Source organism: Salvelinus fontinalis, unplaced genomic scaffold, assembly GCF_029448725.1.
Source record: "Salvelinus fontinalis isolate EN_2023a unplaced genomic scaffold, ASM2944872v1 scaffold_0497, whole genome shotgun sequence".
Taxonomy (NCBI): domain Eukaryota; kingdom Metazoa; phylum Chordata; class Actinopteri; order Salmoniformes; family Salmonidae; genus Salvelinus; species Salvelinus fontinalis.
The window spans coordinates 42,913-70,000 of NW_026600706.1; the positions used below are offsets into that span (position 1 = coordinate 42,913).

The 27,088-nt window shown below is 51.4% G+C and overlaps 2 protein-coding genes across 2 annotated transcripts in view; one reads left to right on the forward strand and one right to left on the reverse strand.

The window, feature by feature from the left end:
- Positions 1 to 26,831, forward strand: part of LOC129846356 (structural maintenance of chromosomes protein 2-like) — a gene marked incomplete at its 5' end in the record, with an annotated part of 69,674 nt that extends 42,843 nt beyond the window's left edge. Inside the window, 7 exons of the mRNA XM_055914279.1 lie at positions 16,164 to 16,238; positions 17,849 to 17,968; positions 19,588 to 19,788; positions 19,975 to 20,091; positions 22,981 to 23,141; positions 25,051 to 25,198; positions 26,397 to 26,831. Of these exons, the coding sequence (XP_055770254.1) occupies positions 16,164 to 16,238; positions 17,849 to 17,968; positions 19,588 to 19,788; positions 19,975 to 20,091; positions 22,981 to 23,141; positions 25,051 to 25,198; positions 26,397 to 26,576 (1,002 nt within the window). The remainder of the gene's footprint in view (positions 1 to 16,163; positions 16,239 to 17,848; positions 17,969 to 19,587; positions 19,789 to 19,974; positions 20,092 to 22,980; positions 23,142 to 25,050; positions 25,199 to 26,396) is intronic.
- A 68-nt stretch (positions 26,832 to 26,899) lies between these two features.
- Positions 26,900 to 27,088, reverse strand: part of LOC129846355 (proteasome adapter and scaffold protein ECM29-like) — a 31,701-nt gene continuing 31,512 nt past the window's right edge. The window contains exon 22 of the mRNA XM_055914278.1: positions 26,900 to 27,088. This exon is cut by the window's right edge and continues 5,179 nt beyond it. The gene's annotated coding sequence lies outside the window, so the exon portion shown is untranslated.

Sequence of the window (27,088 nt, forward strand, 5' to 3'; positions counted from 1 at the left end):
ATGTCTACCACCGTGGCAGAGAACAAGGTACCGTTACGTATGTCTACCACCGTGGCAGAGAACAAGGTACCGTTACGTATGTCTGCCACCGTGGCAGAGAACGAGGTACCGTTACGTATGTCTACCGCCGTGGCAGAGAACGAGGTACCGTTACGTATGTCTGCCACCGTGGCAGAGAACGAGGTACCGTTACGTACGTCTGCCACCGTGGCAGAGAACGAGGTACCGTTACGTACGTCTGCCACCGTGGCAGAGAACGAGGTACCGTTACGTACGTCTACCACCGTGGCAGAGAACGTGGTACCGTTACGTATGTCTAGTACCGTTACGTACGTCTACCACCGTGGCAGAGAACGAGGTACCGTTACGTATGTCTACCACCGTGGCAGAGAACGAGGTACCGTTACGTACGTCTACCACCGTGGCAGAGAACAAGGTACCGTTACGTATGTCTACCACCGTGGCAGAGAACAAGGTACCGTTACGTATGTCTACCACCGTGGCAGAGTACAAGGTACCGTTACGTATGTCTACCACCGTGGCAGAGAACGAGGTACCGTTACGTATGTCTACCACCGTGGCAGAGAACGAGGCACCGTTACGTACGTCTACCACCGTGGCAGAGAACGAGGTACCGTTACGTATGTCTACCACCGTGGCAGAGAACGAGGTACCGTTACGTATGTCTAGTACCGTTACGTATGTCTAGTACCGTTACGTACGTCTAGTACCGTGGCAGAGAACGAGGTACCGTTACGTATGTCTACCACCGTGGCAGAGAACGAGGTACCGTTACGTATGTCTACCACCGTGGCAGAGAACAAGGTACCGTTACGTATGTCTACCACCGTGGCAGAGAACGAGGTACCGTTACGTATGTCTACCACCGTGGCAGAGAACGAGGTACCGTTACGTATGTCTAGTACCGTTACGTATGTCTAGTACCGTGGCAGAGAACAAGGTACCGTTACGTACGTCTAGTACCGTTACGTATGTCTACCACCGTGGCAGAGAACGAGGTACCGTTACGTATGTCTAGTACCGTTACGTATGTCTAGTACCGTGGCAGAGAACGAGGTACCGTTACGTACGTCTGCCACCGTGGCAGAGAACAAGGTACCGTTACGTATGTCTGCCACCGTGGCAGAGAACGAGGTACCGTTACGTACGTCTACCACCGTGGCAGAGAACAAGGTACCGTTACGTACGTCTGCCACCGTGGCAGAGAACAAGGTACCGTTACGTATGTCTACCACCGTGGCAGAGAACGAGGTACCGTTACGTACGTCTGCCACCGTGGCAGAGAACGAGGTACCGTTACGTACGTCTGCCACCGTGGCAGAGAACGTGGTACCGTTACGTACGTCTGCCACCGTGGCAGAGAACGTGGTACCGTTACGTACGTCTACCACCGTGGCAGAGAACGAGGTACCGTTACGTACGTCTAGTACCGTGGCTGAGAACGAGGTACCGTTACGTATGTCTACCACCGTGGCAGAGAACGTGGTACCGTTACGTACGTCTACCACCGTGGCAGAGAACAAGGTACCGTTACGTACGTCTGCCACCGTGGCAGAGAACGAGGTACCGTTACGTACGTCTGCCACCGTGGCAGAGAACGAGGTACCGTTACGTACGTCTACCACCGTGGCAGAGAACGAGGTACCGTTACGTACGTCTGCCACCGTGGCAGAGAACGAGGTACCGTTACGTACGTCTGCCACCGTGGCAGAGAACGAGGTACCGTTACGTACGTCTGCCACCGTGGCAGAGAACAAGGTACCGTTACGTATGTCTACCACCGTGGCAGAGAACGTGGTACCGTTACGTATGTCTAGTACCGTTACGTACGTCTACCACCGTGGCAGAGAACGAGGTACCGTTACGTATGTCTACCACCGTGGCAGAGAACGAGGTACCGTTACGTACGTCTACCACCGTGGCAGAGAACAAGGTACCGTTACGTATGTCTACCACCGTGGCAGAGAACAAGGTACCGTTACGTATGTCTACCACCGTGGCAGAGTACAAGGTACCGTTACGTATGTCTACCACCGTGGCAGAGAACGAGGTACCGTTACGTATGTCTACCACCGTGGCAGAGAACGAGGTACCGTTACGTATGTCTAGTACCGTTACGTATGTCTAGTACCGTTACGTACGTCTAGTACCGTGGCAGAGAACGAGGTACCGTTACGTATGTCTACCACCGTGGCAGAGAACGAGGTACCGTTACGTATGTCTACCACCGTGGCAGAGAACAAGGTACCGTTACGTATGTCTACCACCGTGGCAGAGAACGAGGTACCGTTACGTATGTCTACCACCGTGGCAGAGAACGAGGTACCGTTACGTATGTCTACCACCGTGGCAGAGAACAAGGTACCGTTACGTACGTCTACCACCGTGGCAGAGAACAAGGTACCGTTACGTACGTCTACCACCGTGGCAGAGAATGAGGTACCGTTACGTACGTCTACCACCGTGGCAGAGAACGAGGTACCGTTACGTATGTCTAGTACCGTTACGTATGTCTAGTACCGTTACGTACGTCTAGTACCGTGGCAGAGAACGAGGTACCGTTACGTATGTCTACCACCGTGGCAGAGAACGAGGTACCGTTACGTATGTCTACCACCGTGGCAGAGAACAAGGTACCGTTACGTATGTCTACCACCGTGGCAGAGAACGAGGTACCGTTACGTATGTCTACCACCGTGGCAGAGAACGAGGTACCGTTACGTATGTCTACCACCGTGGCAGAGAACAAGGTACCGTTACGTACGTCTACCACCGTGGCAGAGAATGAGGTACCGTTACGTACGTCTACCACCGTGGCAGAGAACGAGGTACCGTTACGTACGTCTACCACCGTGGCAGAGAACGAGGTACCGTTACGTTCGTCTACCACCGTGGCAGAGAACGAGGTACCGTTACGTACGTCTGCCACCGTGGCAGAGAACGAGGTACCGTTACGTACGTCTGCCACCGTGGCAGAGAACAAGGTACCGTTACGTATGTCTACCACCGTGGCAGAGAACGTGGTACCGTTACGTATGTCTAGTACCGTTACGTACGTCTACCACCGTGGCAGAGAACGAGGTACCGTTACGTATGTCTACCACCGTGGCAGAGAACGAGGTACCGTTACGTACGTCTACCACCGTGGCAGAGAACAAGGTACCGTTACGTATGTCTACCACCGTGGCAGAGAACAAGGTACCGTTACGTATGTCTACCACCGTGGCAGAGTACAAGGTACCGTTACGTATGTCTACCACCGTGGCAGAGAACGAGGTACCGTTACGTATGTCTACCACCGTGGCAGAGAACGAGGTACCGTTACGTATGTCTAGTACCGTTACGTATGTCTAGTACCGTTACGTACGTCTAGTACCGTGGCAGAGAACGAGGTACCGTTACGTATGTCTACCACCGTGGCAGAGAACGAGGTACCGTTACGTATGTCTACCACCGTGGCAGAGAACAAGGTACCGTTACGTATGTCTACCACCGTGGCAGAGAACGAGGTACCGTTACGTATGTCTACCACCGTGGCAGAGAACGAGGTACCGTTACGTATGTCTACCACCGTGGCAGAGAACAAGGTACCGTTACGTACGTCTACCACCGTGGCAGAGAACAAGGTACCGTTACGTACGTCTACCACCGTGGCAGAGAATGAGGTACCGTTACGTACGTCTACAACCGTGGCAGAGAACGAGGTACCGTTACGTATGTCTAGTACCGTTACGTATGTCTAGTACCGTTACGTACGTCTAGTACCGTGGCAGAGAACGAGGTACCGTTACGTATGTCTACCACCGTGGCAGAGAACGAGGTACCGTTACGTATGTCTGCCACCGTGGCAGAGAACGAGGTACCGTTACGTATGTCTGCCACCGTGGCAGAGAACGAGGTACCGTTACGTATGTCTGCCACCGTGGCAGAGAACGAGGTACCGTTACGTATGTCTAGTACCGTTACGTATGTCTACCACCGTGGCAGAGAACGAGGTACCGTTACGTATGTCTAGTACCGTTACGTATGTCTACCACCGTGGCAGAGAACGAGGTACCGTTACGTATGTCTAGTACCGTTACGTATGTCTACCACCGTGGCAGAGAACGAGGTACCGTTACGTATGTCTACCACCGTGGCAGAGAACGAGGTACCGTTACGTACGTCTACCACCGTGGCAGAGAACGAGGTACCGTTACGTATGTCTACCACCGTGGCAGAGAACAAGGTACCGTTACGTATGTCTACCACCGTGGCAGAGAACGAGGTACCGTTACGTATGTCTACCACCGTGGCAGAGAACGAGGTACCGTTACGTATGTCTACCACCGTGGCAGAGAACAAGGTACCGTTACGTACGTCTACCACCGTGGCAGAGAATGAGGTACCGTTACGTACGTCTACCACCGTGGCAGAGAACGAGGTACCGTTACGTACGTCTACCACCGTGGCAGAGAACGAGGTACCGTTACGTTCGTCTACCACCGTGGCAGAGAACGAGGTACCGTTACGTATGTCTGCCACCGTGGCAGAGAACGAGGTACCGTTACGTATGTCTGCCACCGTGGCAGAGAACGAGGTACCGTTACGTATGTCTGCCACCGTGGCAGAGAACGAGGTACCGTTACGTATGTCTAGTACCGTTACGTATGTCTACCACCGTGGCAGAGAACGAGGTACCGTTACGTATGTCTAGTACCGTTACGTATGTCTACCACCGTGGCAGAGAACGAGGTACCGTTACGTATGTCTAGTACCGTTACGTATGTCTACCACCGTGGCAGAGAACGAGGTACCGTTACGTATGTCTACCACCGTGGCAGAGAACGAGGTACCGTTACGTACGTCTACCACCGTGGCAGAGAACGAGGTACCGTTACGTACGTCTACCACCGTGGCAGAGAACGAGGTACCGTTACGTATGTCTACCACCGTGGCAGAGAACAAGGTACCGTTACGTATGTCTACCACCGTGGCAGAGAACAAGGTACCGTTACGTATGTCTACCACCGTGGCAGAGAACGAGGTACCGTTACGTATGTCTGCCACCGTGGCAGAGAACGAGGTACCGTTACGTACGTCTGCCACCGTGGCAGAGAACGAGGTACCGTTACGTATGTCTACCACCGTGGCAGAGAACGAGGTACCGTTACGTATGTCTGCCACCGTGGCAGAGAACAAGGTACCGTTACGTACGTCTGCCACCGTGGCAGAGAACAAGGTACCGTTACGTACGTCTGCCACCGTGGCAGAGAACAAGGTACCGTTACGTATGTCTGCCACCGTGGCAGAGAACGAGGTACCGTTACGTATGTCTACCACCGTGGCAGAGAACAAGGTACCGTTACGTATGTCTACCACCGTGGCAGAGAACAAGGTACCGTTACGTATGTCTGCCACCGTGGCAGAGAACGAGGTACCGTTACGTATGTCTACCGCCGTGGCAGAGAACGAGGTACCGTTACGTATGTCTGCCACCGTGGCAGAGAACGAGGTACCGTTACGTACGTCTGCCACCGTGGCAGAGAACGAGGTACCGTTACGTACGTCTGCCACCGTGGCAGAGAACGAGGTACCGTTACGTACGTCTACCACCGTGGCAGAGAACGTGGTACCGTTACGTATGTCTAGTACCGTTACGTACGTCTACCACCGTGGCAGAGAACGAGGTACCGTTACGTACGTCTACCACCGTGGCAGAGAACGAGGTACCGTTACGTACGTCTACCACCGTGGCAGAGAACAAGGTACCGTTACGTATGTCTGCCACCGTGGCAGAGAACGAGGTACCGTTACGTATGTCTGCCACCGTGGCAGAGAACGAGGTACCGTTACGTATGTCTAGTACCGTTACGTATGTCTACCACCGTGGCAGAGAACGAGGTACCGTTACGTATGTCTAGTACCGTTACGTATGTCTACCACCGTGGCAGAGAACGAGGTACCGTTACGTATGTCTAGTACCGTTACGTATGTCTACCACCGTGGCAGAGAACGAGGTACCGTTACGTATGTCTACCACCGTGGCAGAGAACGAGGTACCGTTACGTACGTCTACCACCGTGGCAGAGAACGAGGTACCGTTACGTACGTCTACCACCGTGGCAGAGAACGAGGTACCGTTACGTACGTCTACCACCGTGGCAGAGAACAAGGTACCGTTACGTATGTCTACCACCGTGGCAGAGAACAAGGTACCGTTACGTATGTCTACCACCGTGGCAGAGAACGAGGTACCGTTACGTATGTCTGCCACCGTGGCAGAGAACGAGGTACCGTTACGTACGTCTGCCACCGTGGCAGAGAACGAGGTACCGTTACGTACGTCTGCCACCGTGGCAGAGAACGAGGTACCGTTACGTATGTCTACCACCGTGGCAGAGAACGAGGTACCGTTACGTATGTCTGCCACCGTGGCAGAGAACAAGGTACCGTTACGTACGTCTGCCACCGTGGCAGAGAACAAGGTACCGTTACGTACGTCTGCCACCGTGGCAGAGAACAAGGTACCGTTACGTATGTCTGCCACCGTGGCAGAGAACGAGGTACCGTTACGTATGTCTACCACCGTGGCAGAGAACAAGGTACCGTTATGTATGTCTACCACCGTGGCAGAGAACGAGGTACCGTTACGTATGTCTACCACCGTGGCAGAGAACGAGGTACCGTTACGTATGTCTAGTACCGTTACGTATGTCTACCACCGTGGCAGAGAACAAGGTACCGTTACGTATGTCTGCCACCGTGGCAGAGAACGAGGTACCGTTACGTATGTCTACCGCCGTGGCAGAGAACGAGGTACCGTTACGTACGTCTGCCACCGTGGCAGAGAACGAGGTACCGTTACGTACGTCTGCCACCGTGGCAGAGAACGAGGTACCGTTACGTACGTCTGCCACCGTGGCAGAGAACGAGGTACCGTTACGTACGTCTGCCACCGTGGCAGAGAACGAGGTACCGTTACATATGTCTGCCACCGTGGCAGAGAACGAGGTACCGTTACGTACGTCTGCCACCGTGGCAGAGAACGAGGTACCGTTACGTACGTCTGCCACCGTGGCAGAGAACGTGGTACCGTTACGTATGTCTACCACCGTGGCAGAGAACGAGGTACCGTTACGTATGTCTAGTACCGTGGCAGAGAACAAGGTACCGTTACGTATGTCTACCACCGTGGCAGAGAACGAGGTACCGTTACGTATGTCTACCACCGTGGCAGAGAACGAGGTACCGTTACGTATGTCTAGTACCGTTACGTATGTCTAGTACCGTGGCAGAGAACAAGGTACCGTTACGTATGTCTACCACCGTGGCAGAGAACGAGGTACCGTTATGTATGTCTAGTACCGTTACGTATGTCTAGTACCGTGGCAGAGAACAAGGTACCGTTACGTACGTCTGCCACCGTGGCAGAGAACGAGGTACCGTTACGTATGTCTACCACCGTGGCAGAGAACAAGGTACCGTTACGTATGTCTGCCACCGTGGCAGAGAACGAGGTACCGTTACGTATGTCTACCACCGTGGCAGAGAACGAGGTACCGTTACGTATGTCTGCCACCGTGGCAGAGAACGAGGTACCGTTACGTACGTCTGCCACCGTGGCAGAGAACGAGGTACCGTTACGTATGTCTACCACCGTGGCAGAGAACGAGGTACCGTTACGTATGTCTACCGCCGTGGCAGAGAACGAGGTACCGTTACGTATGTCTGCCACCGTGGCAGAGAACGAGGTACCGTTACGTACGTCTGCCACCGTGGCAGAGAACGAGGTACCGTTACGTACGTCTGCCACCGTGGCAGAGAACGTGGTACCGTTACGTATGTCTACCACCGTGGCAGAGAACGAGGTACCGTTACGTATGTCTACCACCGTGGCAGAGAACAAGGTACCGTTACGTATGTCTACCACCGTGGCAGAGAACGAGGTACCGTTACGTATGTCTAGTACCGTTACGTATGTCTAGTACCGTGGCAGAGAACAAGGTACCGTTACGTATGTCTACCACCGTGGCAGAGAACGAGGTACCGTTACGTATGTCTACCACCGTGGCAGAGAACGAGGTACCGTTACGTATGTCTAGTACCGTTACGTATGTCTAGTACCGTGGCAGAGAACAAGGTACCGTTACGTATGTCTACCACCGTGGCAGAGAACGAGGTACCGTTATGTATGTCTAGTACCGTTACGTATGTCTAGTACCGTGGCAGAGAACAAGGTACCGTTACGTACGTCTGCCACCGTGGCAGAGAACGAGGTACCGTTACGTACGTCTGCCACCGTGGCAGAGAACAAGGTACCGTTACGTATGTCTGCCACCGTGGCAGAGAACGAGGTACCGTTACGTACGTCTACCACCGTGGCAGAGAACAAGGTACCGTTACGTACGTCTGCCACCGTGGCAGAGAACGAGGTACCGTTACGTACGTCTGCCACCGTGGCAGAGAACAAGGTACCGTTACGTATGTCTACCACCGTGGCAGAGAACGAGGTACCGTTACGTACGTCTGCCACCGTGGCAGAGAACGAGGTACCGTTACGTACGTCTGCCACCGTGGCAGAGAACGTGGTACCGTTACGTACGTCTACCACCGTGGCAGAGAACGAGGTACCGTTACGTACGTCTAGTACCGTGGCTGAGAACGAGGTACCGTTACGTATGTCTACCACCGTGGCAGAGAACGTGGTACCGTTACGTACGTCTACCACCGTGGCAGAGAACAAGGTACCGTTACGTACGTCTGCCACCGTGGCAGAGAACGAGGTACCGTTACGTACGTCTGCCACCGTGGCAGAGAACGAGGTACCGTTACGTACGTCTACCACCGTGGCAGAGAACGAGGTACCGTTACGTACGTCTGCCACCGTGGCAGAGAACGAGGTACCGTTACGTACGTCTGCCACCGTGGCAGAGAACGAGGTACCGTTACGTACGTCTGCCACCGTGGCAGAGAACAAGGTACCGTTACGTATGTCTACCACCGTGGCAGAGAACGTGGTACCGTTACGTATGTCTAGTACCGTTACGTACGTCTACCACCGTGGCAGAGAACGAGGTACCGTTACGTATGTCTACCACCGTGGCAGAGAACGAGGTACCGTTACGTACGTCTACCACCGTGGCAGAGAACAAGGTACCGTTACGTATGTCTACCACCGTGGCAGAGAACAAGGTACCGTTACGTATGTCTACCACCGTGGCAGAGTACAAGGTACCGTTACGTATGTCTACCACCGTGGCAGAGAACGAGGTACCGTTACGTATGTCTACCACCGTGGCAGAGAACGAGGTACCGTTACGTATGTCTAGTACCGTTACGTATGTCTAGTACCGTTACGTACGTCTAGTACCGTGGCAGAGAACGAGGTACCGTTACGTATGTCTACCACCGTGGCAGAGAACGAGGTACCGTTACGTATGTCTACCACCGTGGCAGAGAACAAGGTACCGTTACGTATGTCTACCACCGTGGCAGAGAACGAGGTACCGTTACGTATGTCTACCACCGTGGCAGAGAACGAGGTACCGTTACGTATGTCTACCACCGTGGCAGAGAACAAGGTACCGTTACGTACGTCTACCACCGTGGCAGAGAACAAGGTACCGTTACGTACGTCTACCACCGTGGCAGAGAATGAGGTACCGTTACGTACGTCTACAACCGTGGCAGAGAACGAGGTACCGTTACGTATGTCTAGTACCGTTACGTATGTCTAGTACCGTTACGTACGTCTAGTACCGTGGCAGAGAACGAGGTACCGTTACGTATGTCTACCACCGTGGCAGAGAACGAGGTACCGTTACGTATGTCTACCACCGTGGCAGAGAACAAGGTACCGTTACGTATGTCTACCACCGTGGCAGAGAACGAGGTACCGTTACGTATGTCTACCACCGTGGCAGAGAACGAGGTACCGTTACGTATGTCTACCACCGTGGCAGAGAACAAGGTACCGTTACGTACGTCTACCACCGTGGCAGAGAATGAGGTACCGTTACGTACGTCTACCACCGTGGCAGAGAACGAGGTACCGTTACGTACGTCTACCACCGTGGCAGAGAACGAGGTACCGTTACGTTCGTCTACCACCGTGGCAGAGAACGAGGTACCGTTACGTATGTCTGCCACCGTGGCAGAGAACGAGGTACCGTTACGTATGTCTGCCACCGTGGCAGAGAACGAGGTACCGTTACGTATGTCTGCCACCGTGGCAGAGAACGAGGTACCGTTACGTATGTCTAGTACCGTTACGTATGTCTACCACCGTGGCAGAGAACGAGGTACCGTTACGTATGTCTAGTACCGTTACGTATGTCTACCACCGTGGCAGAGAACGAGGTACCGTTACGTATGTCTAGTACCGTTACGTATGTCTACCACCGTGGCAGAGAACGAGGTACCGTTACGTATGTCTACCACCGTGGCAGAGAACGAGGTACCGTTACGTACGTCTACCACCGTGGCAGAGAACGAGGTACCGTTACGTACGTCTACCACCGTGGCAGAGAACGAGGTACCGTTACGTATGTCTACCACCGTGGCAGAGAACAAGGTACCGTTACGTATGTCTACCACCGTGGCAGAGAACAAGGTACCGTTACGTATGTCTACCACCGTGGCAGAGAACGAGGTACCGTTACGTATGTCTGCCACCGTGGCAGAGAACGAGGTACCGTTACGTACGTCTGCCACCGTGGCAGAGAACGAGGTACCGTTACGTATGTCTACCACCGTGGCAGAGAACGAGGTACCGTTACGTATGTCTGCCACCGTGGCAGAGAACAAGGTACCGTTACGTACGTCTGCCACCGTGGCAGAGAACAAGGTACCGTTACGTACGTCTGCCACCGTGGCAGAGAACAAGGTACCGTTACGTATGTCTGCCACCGTGGCAGAGAACGAGGTACCGTTACGTATGTCTACCACCGTGGCAGAGAACAAGGTACCGTTACGTATGTCTACCACCGTGGCAGAGAACAAGGTACCGTTACGTATGTCTGCCACCGTGGCAGAGAACGAGGTACCGTTACGTATGTCTACCGCCGTGGCAGAGAACGAGGTACCGTTACGTATGTCTGCCACCGTGGCAGAGAACGAGGTACCGTTACGTACGTCTGCCACCGTGGCAGAGAACGAGGTACCGTTACGTACGTCTGCCACCGTGGCAGAGAACGAGGTACCGTTACGTACGTCTACCACCGTGGCAGAGAACGTGGTACCGTTACGTATGTCTAGTACCGTTACGTACGTCTACCACCGTGGCAGAGAACGAGGTACCGTTACGTATGTCTACCACCGTGGCAGAGAACGAGGTACCGTTACGTACGTCTACCACCGTGGCAGAGAACAAGGTACCGTTACGTATGTCTACCACCGTGGCAGAGAACAAGGTACCGTTACGTATGTCTACCACCGTGGCAGAGTACAAGGTACCGTTACGTATGTCTACCACCGTGGCAGAGAACGAGGTACCGTTACGTATGTCTACCACCGTGGCAGAGAACGAGGCACCGTTACGTACGTCTACCACCGTGGCAGAGAACGAGGTACCGTTACGTATGTCTACCACCGTGGCAGAGAACGAGGTACCGTTACGTATGTCTAGTACCGTTACGTATGTCTAGTACCGTTACGTACGTCTAGTACCGTGGCAGAGAACGAGGTACCGTTACGTATGTCTACCACCGTGGCAGAGAACGAGGTACCGTTACGTATGTCTACCACCGTGGCAGAGAACAAGGTACCGTTACGTATGTCTACCACCGTGGCAGAGAACGAGGTACCGTTACGTATGTCTACCACCGTGGCAGAGAACGAGGTACCGTTACGTATGTCTAGTACCGTTACGTATGTCTAGTACCGTGGCAGAGAACAAGGTACCGTTACGTACGTCTAGTACCGTTACGTATGTCTACCACCGTGGCAGAGAACGAGGTACCGTTACGTATGTCTAGTACCGTTACGTATGTCTAGTACCGTGGCAGAGAACGAGGTACCGTTACGTACGTCTGCCACCGTGGCAGAGAACAAGGTACCGTTACGTATGTCTGCCACCGTGGCAGAGAACGAGGTACCGTTACGTACGTCTACCACCGTGGCAGAGAACAAGGTACCGTTACGTACGTCTGCCACCGTGGCAGAGAACGAGGTACCGTTACGTACGTCTGCCACCGTGGCAGAGAACAAGGTACCGTTACGTATGTCTACCACCGTGGCAGAGAACGAGGTACCGTTACGTACGTCTGCCACCGTGGCAGAGAACGAGGTACCGTTACGTACGTCTGCCACCGTGGCAGAGAACGTGGTACCGTTACGTACGTCTGCCACCGTGGCAGAGAACGTGGTACCGTTACGTACGTCTACCACCGTGGCAGAGAACGAGGTACCGTTACGTACGTCTAGTACCGTGGCTGAGAACGAGGTACCGTTACGTATGTCTACCACCGTGGCAGAGAACGTGGTACCGTTACGTACGTCTACCACCGTGGCAGAGAACAAGGTACCGTTACGTACGTCTGCCACCGTGGCAGAGAACGAGGTACCGTTACGTACGTCTGCCACCGTGGCAGAGAACGAGGTACCGTTACGTACGTCTACCACCGTGGCAGAGAACGAGGTACCGTTACGTACGTCTGCCACCGTGGCAGAGAACGAGGTACCGTTACGTACGTCTGCCACCGTGGCAGAGAACGAGGTACCGTTACGTACGTCTGCCACCGTGGCAGAGAACAAGGTACCGTTACGTATGTCTACCACCGTGGCAGAGAACGTGGTACCGTTACGTATGTCTAGTACCGTTACGTACGTCTACCACCGTGGCAGAGAACGAGGTACCGTTACGTATGTCTACCACCGTGGCAGAGAACGAGGTACCGTTACGTACGTCTACCACCGTGGCAGAGAACAAGGTACCGTTACGTATGTCTACCACCGTGGCAGAGAACAAGGTACCGTTACGTATGTCTACCACCGTGGCAGAGTACAAGGTACCGTTACGTATGTCTACCACCGTGGCAGAGAACGAGGTACCGTTACGTATGTCTACCACCGTGGCAGAGAACGAGGTACCGTTACGTATGTCTAGTACCGTTACGTATGTCTAGTACCGTTACGTACGTCTAGTACCGTGGCAGAGAACGAGGTACCGTTACGTATGTCTACCACCGTGGCAGAGAACGAGGTACCGTTACGTATGTCTACCACCGTGGCAGAGAACAAGGTACCGTTACGTATGTCTACCACCGTGGCAGAGAACGAGGTACCGTTACGTATGTCTACCACCGTGGCAGAGAACGAGGTACCGTTACGTATGTCTACCACCGTGGCAGAGAACAAGGTACCGTTACGTACGTCTACCACCGTGGCAGAGAACAAGGTACCGTTACGTACGTCTACCACCGTGGCAGAGAATGAGGTACCGTTACGTACGTCTACCACCGTGGCAGAGAACGAGGTACCGTTACGTATGTCTAGTACCGTTACGTATGTCTAGTACCGTTACGTACGTCTAGTACCGTGGCAGAGAACGAGGTACCGTTACGTATGTCTACCACCGTGGCAGAGAACGAGGTACCGTTACGTATGTCTACCACCGTGGCAGAGAACAAGGTACCGTTACGTATGTCTACCACCGTGGCAGAGAACGAGGTACCGTTACGTATGTCTACCACCGTGGCAGAGAACGAGGTACCGTTACGTATGTCTACCACCGTGGCAGAGAACAAGGTACCGTTACGTACGTCTACCACCGTGGCAGAGAATGAGGTACCGTTACGTACGTCTACCACCGTGGCAGAGAACGAGGTACCGTTACGTACGTCTACCACCGTGGCAGAGAACGAGGTACCGTTACGTTCGTCTACCACCGTGGCAGAGAACGAGGTACCGTTACGTATGTCTGCCACCGTGGCAGAGAACGAGGTACCGTTACGTATGTCTGCCACCGTGGCAGAGAACGAGGTACCGTTACGTATGTCTGCCACCGTGGCAGAGAACGAGGTACCGTTACGTATGTCTAGTACCGTTACGTATGTCTACCACCGTGGCAGAGAACGAGGTACCGTTACGTATGTCTAGTACCGTTACGTATGTCTACCACCGTGGCAGAGAACGAGGTACCGTTACGTATGTCTAGTACCGTTACGTATGTCTGCCACCGTGGCAGAGAACGAGGTACCGTTACGTACGTCTGCCACCGTGGCAGAGAACAAGGTACCGTTACGTACGTCTGCCACCGTGGCAGAGAACAAGGTACCGTTACGTATGTCTGCCACCGTGGCAGAGAACGAGGTACCGTTACGTATGTCTACCACCGTGGCAGAGAACAAGGTACCGTTACGTATGTCTACCACCGTGGCAGAGAACAAGGTACCGTTACGTATGTCTGCCACCGTGGCAGAGAACGAGGTACCGTTACGTATGTCTACCGCCGTGGCAGAGAACGAGGTACCGTTACGTATGTCTGCCACCGTGGCAGAGAACGAGGTACCGTTACGTACGTCTGCCACCGTGGCAGAGAACGAGGTACCGTTACGTACGTCTGCCACCGTGGCAGAGAACGAGGTACCGTTACGTACGTCTACCACCGTGGCAGAGAACGTGGTACCGTTACGTATGTCTAGTACCGTTACGTACGTCTACCACCGTGGCAGAGAACGAGGTACCGTTACGTATGTCTACCACCGTGGCAGAGAACGAGGTACCGTTACGTACGTCTACCACCGTGGCAGAGAACAAGGTACCGTTACGTATGTCTACCACCGTGGCAGAGAACAAGGTACCGTTACGTATGTCTACCACCGTGGCAGAGTACAAGGTACCGTTACGTATGTCTACCACCGTGGCAGAGAACGAGGTACCGTTACGTATGTCTACCACCGTGGCAGAGAACGAGGCACCGTTACGTACGTCTACCACCGTGGCAGAGAACGAGGTACCGTTACGTATGTCTACCACCGTGGCAGAGAACGAGGTACCGTTACGTATGTCTAGTACCGTTACGTATGTCTAGTACCGTTACGTACGTCTAGTACCGTGGCAGAGAACGAGGTACCGTTACGTATGTCTACCACCGTGGCAGAGAACGAGGTACCGTTACGTATGTCTACCACCGTGGCAGAGAACAAGGTACCGTTACGTATGTCTACCACCGTGGCAGAGAACGAGGTACCGTTACGTATGTCTACCACCGTGGCAGAGAACGAGGTACCGTTACGTATGTCTAGTACCGTTACGTATGTCTAGTACCGTGGCAGAGAACAAGGTACCGTTACGTACGTCTAGTACCGTTACGTATGTCTACCACCGTGGCAGAGAACGAGGTACCGTTACGTATGTCTAGTACCGTTACGTATGTCTAGTACCGTGGCAGAGAACAAGGTACCGTTACGTATGTCTAGTACCGTTACGTATGTCTACCACCGTGGCAGAGAACGAGGTACCGTTACGTACGTCTACCACCGTGGCAGAGAACGAGGTACCGTTACGTATGTCTAGTACCGTTACGTATGTCTACCACCGTGGCAGAGTACAAGGTACCGTTACGTATGACTGCCACCGTGGCAGAGTACAAGGTACCGTTACGTATGTCTGCCACCGTGGCAGAGAACGAGGTACCGTTACGTATGTCTACCACCGTGGCAGAGAACGGGGTACCGTTTACATCCTGGTCCAATACTGTCAAATGTCCTCGACGTAATCAGTTAGCCCGGCCCCGAGTGGCGACCTCGTCGGTTAGCCCGGCCCCGAGTGGCGACCTCGTCGGTTAGCCCGGCCCCGAGTGGCGACCTCGTCGGTTAGCCCGGCCCCGAGTGGCGACCTCGTCGGTTAGCCCGGCCCCGAGTGGCGACCTCGTCGGTTAGCCCGGCCCCGAGTGGCGACCTCGTCGGTTAGCCCGGCCCCGAGTGTCTGTATTGTTGACATGAACTAGCTATATTTGTTTATATACTTTATCACTGACAACACGCTCTTCTGCTCTATCTTCACATCCCTTTTCCCCTCCTCTCCACTCTACTCTCTCTCTCCTTCCTCAACCTCTCCCCCTCCTCTCTCTCTCCTTCCTCAACCTCCCCCCCTCTCCTCCTCTCTCCCCTCTCTCTCTCCCCTTCCTCAACCTCCCCCCCTCTCCTCTCTCTCTCCAGGAGTCTGTGCGTAAGGCCCAGGAGGAGTTGACTAGACAGAAAGAGGTGATCGTATCCCAGGACAAAGAGATCAAGGTATGATCACTACATTATTGTCCGTAGTACTGGTGTTGTTATTACCATGCTGCCATCATCATCATCATCATACTGTTGTCGTGGAAACCGTCTCGGACACGCAGAACAAAAACCCTTCGTAAAAGCATCAGATGCTGGATTAAGTTCTGCTGGAGATGCAGGTGAAAAGATACTAATGAGATTAGCAAAGTCCCCCCCCCCCCCCCAAACTGAAACGCTCTGCAAATTGATGAACCAAATGTCCCCCATCCTTCACAAATTCTAAAATTGCGAGCACCTGCTAAGTCGTGATTTGTCCCGGTATAAAAGTTCCTTGTTAGCAACATAGGAAAAGGTGTCCATTCAACGGCAGACTAAATATTGTTTCAGAACCGCAGACAGCGACGACTATCCAACGCTGTTGTTGTAAGATAATATTTATATTAGTGTTGCGCCATTGATTCAGGTGTCTTAGACTGATGGACTGTACCACCCCCCCCCCCACGGCCTCCACAATGGATCGGTCCACTCAGACAGGAGCCAATCAGACAGGTGTCTTAGACTGATGGACTGTACCACCCCCCCCCCCCACGGCCTCCACAATGGATCGGTCCACTCAGACAGGAGCCAATCAGACAGGTGTCTTAGACTGATGGACTGTACCACCCCCCCCCCACGGCCTCCACAATGGATCGGTCCACTCAGACAGGAGCCAATCAGACAGGTGTCTTAGACTGATGGACTGTACCACCCCTCCCCCACGGCCTCCACAATGGATCGGTCCACTCAGACAGGCGCCAATCAGACAGGTGTCTTAGACTGATGGACTGTACCACCCCCCCCCCACGGCCTCCACAATGGATCGGTCCACTCAGACAGGAGCCAATCAGACAGGTGTCTTAGACTGATGGACTGTACCACCCATGGCCTCCACAATGGATCGGTCCACTCAGACTGGAGCCAATCAGACAGACTGATGGACTGTACCATCCCCCCATGGCCTCCACAATGGATCGGTCCACTCAGACAGGAGCCAATCAGACAGGTGTCTTGTGCGCCATTACATTTAAAAAAAAATACATTTGCGAATGCTAACCTAAAATAAATCTGTCACTCATTTAAATCGATTTTTCTGACCGATGCATGCTACATATAGTTTTTTGGGGGGTTCCTGCGGACAGATGCACTCGTATCTTAAACATTTGAATTGCGGGATCAAAGCGTATCGGTGAGCTGTTACATCCATAGTATCTACAACTGAATTAAAGAGGATCCTACATCCAAAAATGAAACATGTCTGAGATTTTACCCAGACCTCAAGTGTTCTCCTGATATGGTTTAAACATTGTTATGGACTTGAAGTGTGATTTTTGAGAATTTAAAAACCTCAGAAAATTGGTGGGGGGAAAAATAAAATGGCGAAAAATGGAATTAGCGGAAAATGAAAATGGAGGCTCTAGAGACGCTACGATATCAGCTGTTACGAGCATCTGTCCATGAGAGATTATTATAACCTCTGATCTAGGATCAGATCACTTAATACAAATATCTAGGTTCTACCCAACGCTTATGAGCTACTTCGACGATGTAATTTCATGATAACAAAGTGTGTGTGTGTGTGTTCGTTCCAGGGTAAGAGTACAGAAGCCAACCAAATGAGAGAGAGAACCAATGAGTCTCAGCTGAAGATTAAAGAGTTGGAACACAACATCAACAAACACCGTAAAGACAGTCAGGACGCTGCTGCTAAGGTACAGTTACTGATCAACACCACCGTAAAGACAGTCAGGACGATGCTGCTAAGGTACAGTTACTGATCAACACCATAAAGACAGTCAGGATGCTGCTGCTAAGGTACAGTTACTGATCAACACCACCGTAAAGACAGTCAGGATGATGCTGTTAAGGTACAGTTACTGATCAACACCACCGTAAAGACAGTCAGGACTCTGCTGCTAAGGTACAGTTACTGATCAACACCGTAAAGACAGTCAGGAGGCTGCTGCTAAGGTACAGTTACTGATCAACACCACCGTAAAGACAGTCAGGATGATGCTGTTAAGGTACAGTTACTGATCAACACCACCGTAAAGACAGTCAGGATGATGCTGTTAAGGTACAGTTACTGATCAACACCGTAAAGACAGTCAGGAGGCTGCTGCTAAGGTACAGTTACTGATCAACACCACCGTAAAGACAGTCAGGACGCTGCTGCTAAGGTACAGTTACTGATCAACACCACCGTAAAGACAGTCAGGATGATGCTGCTAAGGTACAGTTACTGATCAACACCGTAAAGACAGTCAGGAGGCTGCTGCTAAGGTACAGTTACTGATCAACACCACCGTAAAGACAGTCAGGAGGCTGCTGCTAAGGTACAGTTACTGATCAACACCACCGTAAAGACAGTCAGGACGCTGCTGCTAAGGTACAGTTACTGATCAACTCTGCTTTCTAATCTCCATTTGATCTGTCGTCTCTCCTCATCTCTTTATATTCTCTCTGTGTCCAGATCGATCTGTTTGTCTCCTCAGAAGAGATCACTTAAATCACAGCACTAAATGGGATCTGGTCTTCTGAGTGAGCTTCCTCCTTCTGTTAGAGGAACGTGAGAGTCGTGTTCCGCTAGCCAGACTAACGTATCTCTCTCCTCTCTCTTTCCACTCCTTTTCTCTCTCATCCTGCTCTGTCTCTCTCCACCCTCTCCATCCATCCCTCCTGTCTCCGCTCTCTCCATCCCTCTCTCTCCTCCCTCCCTCCCTCTCCTCCCTCCCTCTCTCCATCCATCCCTCTCTCTCTCTCTATCCCTCTCTCTCTCCATCCCTCTCTCTCTCTCCATCCTCCTGTCTCCGCTCTCTCCATCCCTCTCTCTCTCCATCCATCCCTCTCTCTCCCATCCATCCCTCTCTCTCTCCATTCATCCCTCCTGTCTCCTCTCTTTCCATTCATCCCTCCTGTCTCCGCTCTCTCCACCCTCTCTCTCTCCATCCATCCCTCCTGTCTCCGCTCTCTCCATCCCTCTCTCTCCATCCATCCCTCTCTCTCCCATCCATCCCTCTCTCTCTCCATTCATCCCTCCTGTCTCCTCTCTTTCCATCCATCCCTCCTGTCTCCGCTCTCTCCATCCCTCTCTCTCTCCATCCCTCTCTCTCCCATCCATCCCTCTCTCTCCATCCATCCCTCCTGTCTCCGCTCTCTCCATCCCTCTCTCTCCTCCATCCCTCTCTCTCCTCCACCCCTCTCTCTCCTCCATCCCTCTCTCCTCCATCCATCTCCCTCTCTCTCTCTCCTCCATCCATCTCCCTCTCTCTCTCCTCCATCCCTCTCTCTCCTCCATCTCTCTCTCCTCCATCCATCTCCCTCTCTCCAGGTGTCTCGTATGTTGGAGGAACATGAGTGGATCAGTCAGGAGAGAGGCCTGTTCGGCCAGCCCAACACGGGATACGACTTCAAGGTCAACAACCCTAAAGAGGCGGGCCAGAGGCTGAAGAAGCTGGAAGAGTCCAAGACACGACTGGAGAGATCTGTCAACAAGAGAGCCATGAACATGTTGAGTCAGGCTGAGGAGAGGGTGAGTTTGGGGAGGTGTGTGTGTGTGTTTCCTTTGGATCTTGTATCATATCTATTTTAATTCCTCTTGGGCCCTTCTTGAGGTTGTGGCAGATGTCAATAGGGTAACGGTAGCACCCTTTGATCTGATTGGAGGAGAGTTGAGAACGTGACCCTTGACCCTATTTTTTGCCCTGACCTCCATCAGTATAATGACCTGATGAAGAAGAAGAGGATCGTCGAGAATGACAAGTCTAAGATCCTCCAGACCATAGAGGAGCTGGACCAGAAGAAGAAGGAGGCCCTCAACATCGCCTGGCAGAAGGTCTGTCTCTGCGTGTGTGTCTGCCTGGCAGAAGGTCTGTCTCTGTGTGTCTGCCTGGCAGAAGGTCTGTCTCTGTGTGTGTGTCTGCCTGGCAGAAGGTCTGTCTCTGATGTGTGTCTGCCTGGCAGAAGGTCTGTCTCTGTGTGTCTGCCTGGCAGAAGGTCTGTCTCTGTGTGTGTGTCTGCCTGGCAGAAGGTCTGTCTCTGATGTGTGTCTGCCTGGCAGAAGGTCTGTCTCTGATGTGTGTCTGCCTGGCAGAAGGTCTGTCTCTGATGTGTGTGTCTGCCTGGCAGAAGGTCTGTCTCTGATGTGTGTGTCTGCCTGGCAGAAGGTCTGTCTCTGATGTGTGTGTCTGCCTGGCAGAAGGTCTGTCTCTGATGTGTGTCTGCCTGGCAGAAGGTCTGTCTCTGATGTGTGTGTCTGCCTGGCAGAAGGTCTGTCTCTGATGTGTGTCTGCCTGGCAGAAGGTCTGTCTCTGATGTGTGTGTCTGCCTGGCAGAAGGTCTGTCTCTGATGTGTGTCTGCCTGGCAGAAGGTCTGTCTCTGATGTGTGTGTCTGCCTGGCAGAAGGTCTGTCTCTGTGTGTGTGTCTGCCTGGCAGAAGGTCTGTCTCTGTGTGTCTGCCTGGCAGAAGGTCTGTCTCTGTGTGTCTGCCTGGCAGAAGGTCTGTTTCTGCGTGTCTGCCTGGCAGAAGGTCTGTCTCTGCGTGTCTGCCTGGCAGAAGGTTTGTCTCTGTGTGTCTGCCTGGCAGAAGGTTTGTCTCTGTGTGTCTGCCTGGCAGAAGGTCTGTCTCTGCGTGTCTGCCTGGCAGAAGGTTTGTCTCTGTGTGTCTGCCTGGCAGAAGGTTTGTCTCTGTGTGTCTGCCTGGCAGAAGGTCTGTCTCTGCGTGTCTGCCTGGCAGAAGGTTTGTCTCTGTGTGTCTGCCTGGCAGAAGGTCTGTCTCTGTGTGTCTGCCTGGCAGAAGGTTTGTCTCTGTGTGTCTGCCTGGCAGAAGGTCTGTCTCTGTGTGTCTGCCTGGCAGAAGGTTTGTCTCTGTGTGTCTGCCTGGCAGAAGGTTTGTCTCTGTGTGTCTGCCTGGCAGAAGGTCTGTCTCTGCGTGTCTGCCTGGCAGAAGGTCTGTCTCTGTGTGTCTGCCTGGCAGAAGGTTTGTCTCTGCGTGTCTGCCTGGCAGAAGGTCTGTCTCTGCGTGTCTGCCTGGCAGAAGGTCTGTCTCTGTGTGTCTGCCTGGCAGAAGGTCTGTGTGTGTTTGAAAAATGTCTTAACGATACAGGACCATTTGATGTAAAAACAAGTGGTAAAAATGCTGTTTTTCTGCTTTCATCACCAGACTGTGTCCTCTGATACAGAGACATTATTTCATCACCAGACTGTGTCCTCTGATACAGAGACATTATTTCATCACCAGACTGTGTCCTCTGATACAGAGACATTATTTCATCACCAGACTGTGTCCTCTGATACAGAGACATTATTTCATCACCAGACTGTGTCCTCTGATACAGAGACATTATTTCATCACCAGACTGTGTCCTCTGATACAGAGACATTATTTCATCACCAGACTGTGTCCTCTGATACAGAGACATTATTTCATCACCAGACTGTGTCCTCTGATACAGAGACATTATTTCATCACCAGACTGTGTCCTCTGATACAGAGACATTATTTCATCACCAGACTGTGTCCTCTGATACAGAGACATTATTTCATCACCAGACTGTGTCCTCTGATACAGAGACATTATTTCATCACCAGACTGTGTCCTCTGATACAGAGACATTATTTCATCACCAGACTGTGTCCTCTGATACAGAGACATTATTTCATCACCAGACTGTGTCCTCTGATACAGAGACATTATTTCATCACCAGACTGTGTCCTCTGATACAGAGACATTATTTCATCACCAGACTGTGTCCTCTGATACAGAGACATTATTTCATCACCAGACTGTGTCCTCTGATACAGAGACATTATTTCATCACCAGACTGTGTCCTCTGATACAGAGACATTATTTCATCACCAGACTGTGTCCTCTGATACAGAGACATTATTTCATCACCAGACTGTGTCCTCTGATACAGAGACATTATTTCATCACCAGACTGTGTCCTCTGATACAGAGACATTATTTCATCACCAGACTGTGTCCTCTGATACAGAGACATTATTTCATCACCAGACTGTGTCCTCTGATACAGAGACATTATTTCATCACCAGACTGTGTCCTCTGATACAGAGACATTATTTCATCACCAGACTGTGTCCTCTGATACAGAGACATTATTTCATCACCAGACTGTGTCCTCTGATACAGAGACATTATTTCATCACCAGACTGTGTCCTCTGATACAGAGACATTATTTCATCACCAGACTGTGTCCTCTGATACAGAGACATTATTTCATCACCAGACTGTGTCCTCTGATACAGAGACATTATTTCATCACCAGACTGTGTCCTCAGATACAGAGACATTATTTCATCACCAGACTGTGTCCTCTGATACAGAGACATTATTTCATCACCAGACTGTGTCCTCTGATACAGAGACATTATTTCATCACCAGACTGTGTCCTCTGATACAGAGACATTATTTCATCACCAGACTGTGTCCTCTGATACAGAGACATTATTTCATCACCAGACTGTGTCCTCTGATACAGAGACATTATTTCATCACCAGACTGTGTCCTCTGATACAGAGACATTATTTCATCACCAGACTGTGTCCTCTGATACAAAGTCTGGACATTTCTAGGAGCGAAGTTTTCAGGTCTCTGGAAAAGTGACTCATCAACTGCCTCATTACATTTATGTCTCCTGTCTCTCTGTGTCTCTCATAATGTGTGTCTCTCTCTGTCTCTCTCTGTGTCCCTCCAGGTGAATAAAGACTTTGGCAGTATCTTCTCCACCCTGCTGCCGGGGGCTGATGCCCGCTTGGCCCCTCCTGAAGGCTGCGGGGCCCTCGAGGGTCTGGAGTTCAAGGTGGCTCTGGGAAACACATGGAAGGAGAACCTCACTGAACTCAGCGGAGGACAGAGGTACGGGGAGATTCATTTAACCAGGAACTTATTGATAATTCACTGACACCTACATTAGTATTGTGTGTGTGTGTGTGATATTTGTGCTACTAATTGCCAGTTTACTAACCTCTACAAACTCAATGGCTGTTTACCCAGATCAGCTCTGAAAAAAGATCTGATATGATCGGCCAAAACATCAGAATTGTGCTGCCTGTGTAAACGCAGCCAGAAGGTGTCAAAGGTCAGATGATTGATTAGACAGCTCTATTGATTGGCTAGTGATCAGTAACACTAGCTTTGATTCTGAAGTGGACTCGGATGAACAGAACGGTCCTCTTTGGTCGAACGCACGTGTAACTGTGTCTGTGTATTGTACGGTGCATTCTGAAAGTATTCAGACCCCCTTGACTTTTCACACGTTTTGTTACGTTACAACCTTATTCTAAAATTGATTAAAAAAATAACATTCTCATCAATCTACACACAATACCCCAGAATGACATCACAATGCCCCAGAATGACATCACAATGCCCCAGAATGACATCACAAAAACAGGTTTTTAGGAATGTTTGCAAATGTATTAAAATAAAATCAGAATGATCCTGTTCACATAAGTATTCAGACCCTTTGCTATGAGACTTGAAATTGAGCTCAGGTGCATCCTGTTTCCATTGATCATCTTTGAGATGTTTCTACAATTTGATTACCTGTGGTAAATTCAATTGATTAGACATGTTTGGAAAGGCACACACCTGTCTATATAAAGGTCCCACAGTTGACAGAGCATGTCTGAACAAAAACCAAGCCATGAGGACGAAGGAATTGTCTGTAGAGCTCCGAGACAGGATTGTGTCGAGGCCCAGATCTGGGGAAGGGTACCGAAACATTTCTGCAGCATTGAAGGTCCCCAAGAACACAGTGGCCTCCATCATTCTTAAATGGATGAAGTTTGGAACCACCAATACTCAGACGGAAGCCACTCCTCAGTAAAAGGCACATGACAGCCCGCTTGGAGTTTGCCAAAAGGCACCTGAAGGACTCTGACCCTGAGTAAGAAGATTCTCTGGTCTGATGAAACCAAGATTGAACTCTTTGGCCTGAATGCCAAGCGTCACGTCTGGAGGAAACCTGGCACCATCCCTACGGTGAAGCATGGTGGTGGCAGCATCATGCTGTGGGGATGTTTTCAGTGGCAGGGACTGGGAGACTAGTCAGGATTGAGGGAAAGATGAACAGAGCAAAGTACAGAGATCCTTGATGAAAACCTACTCCAGAGCTCAGGACCTCAGACTGGGGCGAAGGTTCACCTTCCAACAGGACAACGACCCTAAGCACACAGCCAAGACAACGCATGAGTGGCTTCGGGACAAGTCTCTGAATGTCCTTGAGTGGCCCAGCCAGAGCCCGGACTTGAACATCGCTGGAGAGACCTGAAAATAGCTGTGCAGCAACGCTCCCCGTTCAACCTGTCAGAACTTGAGGATCTGCAGAAACTCTCCAAATACAGGTGTGCCGAGCTTGTAGCGTCAGACCCAACAAGACTTGATGCTGTAATCGCTGCCAAAGGGGCTTCAACAAAGTACAGAGGAAAGGGTCTGAATACTTATGCAGATGTGATATCTGCATTTTATTAATTTTTTTTATGTAAATTTGCACACACAAAAAGTGTTTTGCTTTGTCATAATGGGCTAGTGTGTCTCGATTTGAGGAAAAATAAATATTTTAATAAGGCTGTGATGTAATTTTATTTCTAAGTGGTCTGAATGTGTGTGTTGTAACTGTGTTCCAGGTCTCTGGTAGCTTTGTCTCTGATCCTGGCCATGCTGCTGTTTAAACCTGTGTGTTCCAGGTCTCTGGTAGCCTTGTCTCTGATCCTGGCCATGCTGCTGTTTAAACATGTGTGTGTATTGTAACTGTGTGTTCCAGGTCTCTGGTAGCCTTGTCGCTGATCCTGGCCATGCTGCTGTTTAAACCGGCTCCCATCTACATCTTGGATGAGGTGGACGCTGCTCTGGACCTCTCACACACACAGAACATAGGACAGATGTTAAGGACACACTTCACACACTCCCAGGTAACACACCAGTCCTACACACACACTGGGGCGGCAGGTAGCCTTGTGGTTAGAGCGTTGGACTAGTAACCTGAAAGGTTGCTGGATCGAATCCCCAAGCTGACAAGGTATAAATGTCGTTCTGCCCCTGAACAAGGCAGTTAACCCACTGTTCCCCTGAACAAGGCAGTTAACCCACTGTTCCCCTGAACAAGGCAGTTAACCCACCGTTCCCCTGAACAAGGCAGTTAACCCACCGTTCCCCTGAACAAGGCAGTTAACCCACCGTTCCCCTGAACAAGGCAGTTAACCCACCGTTCCCCTGAACAAGGCAGTTAACCCACCGTTCCCCTGAACAAGGCAGTTAACCCACCGTTCCCCTGAACAAGGCAGTTAACCCACCGTTCCCCTGAACAAGGCAGTTAACCCACCGTTCCCCTGAACAAGGCAGTTAACCCACCGTTCCCCTGAACAAGGCAGTTAACCCACCGTTCCCCTGAACAAGGCAGTTAACCCACCGTTCCCCTGAACAAGGCAGTTAACCCACCGTTCCCCTGAACAAGGCAGTTAACCCACCGTTCCCCTGAACAAGGCAGTTAACCCACCGTTCCCCTGAACAAGGCAGTTAACCCACCGTTCCCCTGAACAAGGCAGTTAACCCACCGTTCCCCTGAACAAGGCAGTTAACCCACCGTTCCCCTGAACAAGGCAGTTAACCCACCGTTCCCCTGAACAAGGCAGTTAACCCACCGTTCCCCTGAACAAGGCAGTTAACCCACTGTTCCCCTGAACAAGACAGTTAGCCCACCGTTCCCCTGAACAAGGCAGTTAACCCACCGTTCCCCTGAACAAGGCAGTTAACCCACTGTTCCCCTGAACAAGGCAGTTAACCCACCGTTCCCCTGAACAAGGCAGTTAACCCACCGTTCCCCTGAACAAGGCAGTTAACCCACTGTTCCCCTGAACAAGGCAGTTAACCCACCGTTCCCCTGAACAAGGCAGTTAACCCACCGTTCCCCTGAACAAGGCAGTTAACCCACTGTTCCCCTGAACAAGGCAGTTAACCCACTGTTCCTGGCCGTCATTGTAAATAAGAATTTGTTCTTGCCTGGTTAAATAAAATACCTGCCATATAAAGTGGGCTGTTAACATACTTTGTCTCCATTTCATAAATGTATTTTTAGTCTCTCTTTAAAGCTGTTTCTCCTCTTCTCTGTAGTTTGTGGTGGTCTCTCTGAAGGATGGCATGTTCACCAACGCCAACGTTCTGTTCAAGACTAAGTTTGTAGACGGGGTGTCTGCCGTGTCCCGTACCACCCAGGCCCAACCAGACCAGAACAAGGGACCGCGAAAAGGCCCGTCTCAAAGGCCGCAGGCACAGAAAAGAATCGCTAGCTAGTCCATGTCTGTAGCTAGCTAGAGGCTTACTGATTTTTCTACCTGTCTGTCCTTTTATGTGTTATCATTAAAGCCTTTTCCATGAGTATTTAGTTGTCCATTCCACTAGCCGTCTGGCTTAACATAAAACCTGCAATTCTTCTGGCCTTGTATACAGATCTGTTTGTGTGTCTGGAAATATACTGTTCCACACCATGTATGACTGTTTTGCATGTCTTGTTACATGTTTCTACAGTTGAATTTGTAAAACAGTAAACTTTTTTTTGTTGCTTTCACAAAGACAGTGTGTTGAACTTTAATAGTTTAAAACAAAATAATGACATCTTCAAAGCTCAAGGTAGTTTTTATTTCAGAGACAAATTCACAAGAATTACACGCCTCCCTGTCACACCAACCGACCCCCACTGTTCCATCGTTGGGGTTGTTAATCAACATTTCTGAAAATATATTTTTTACACATGCAAACTGGGGGAGGGAGAGAAGTAATGACCAGTTCAGACAGAGAAACATCAC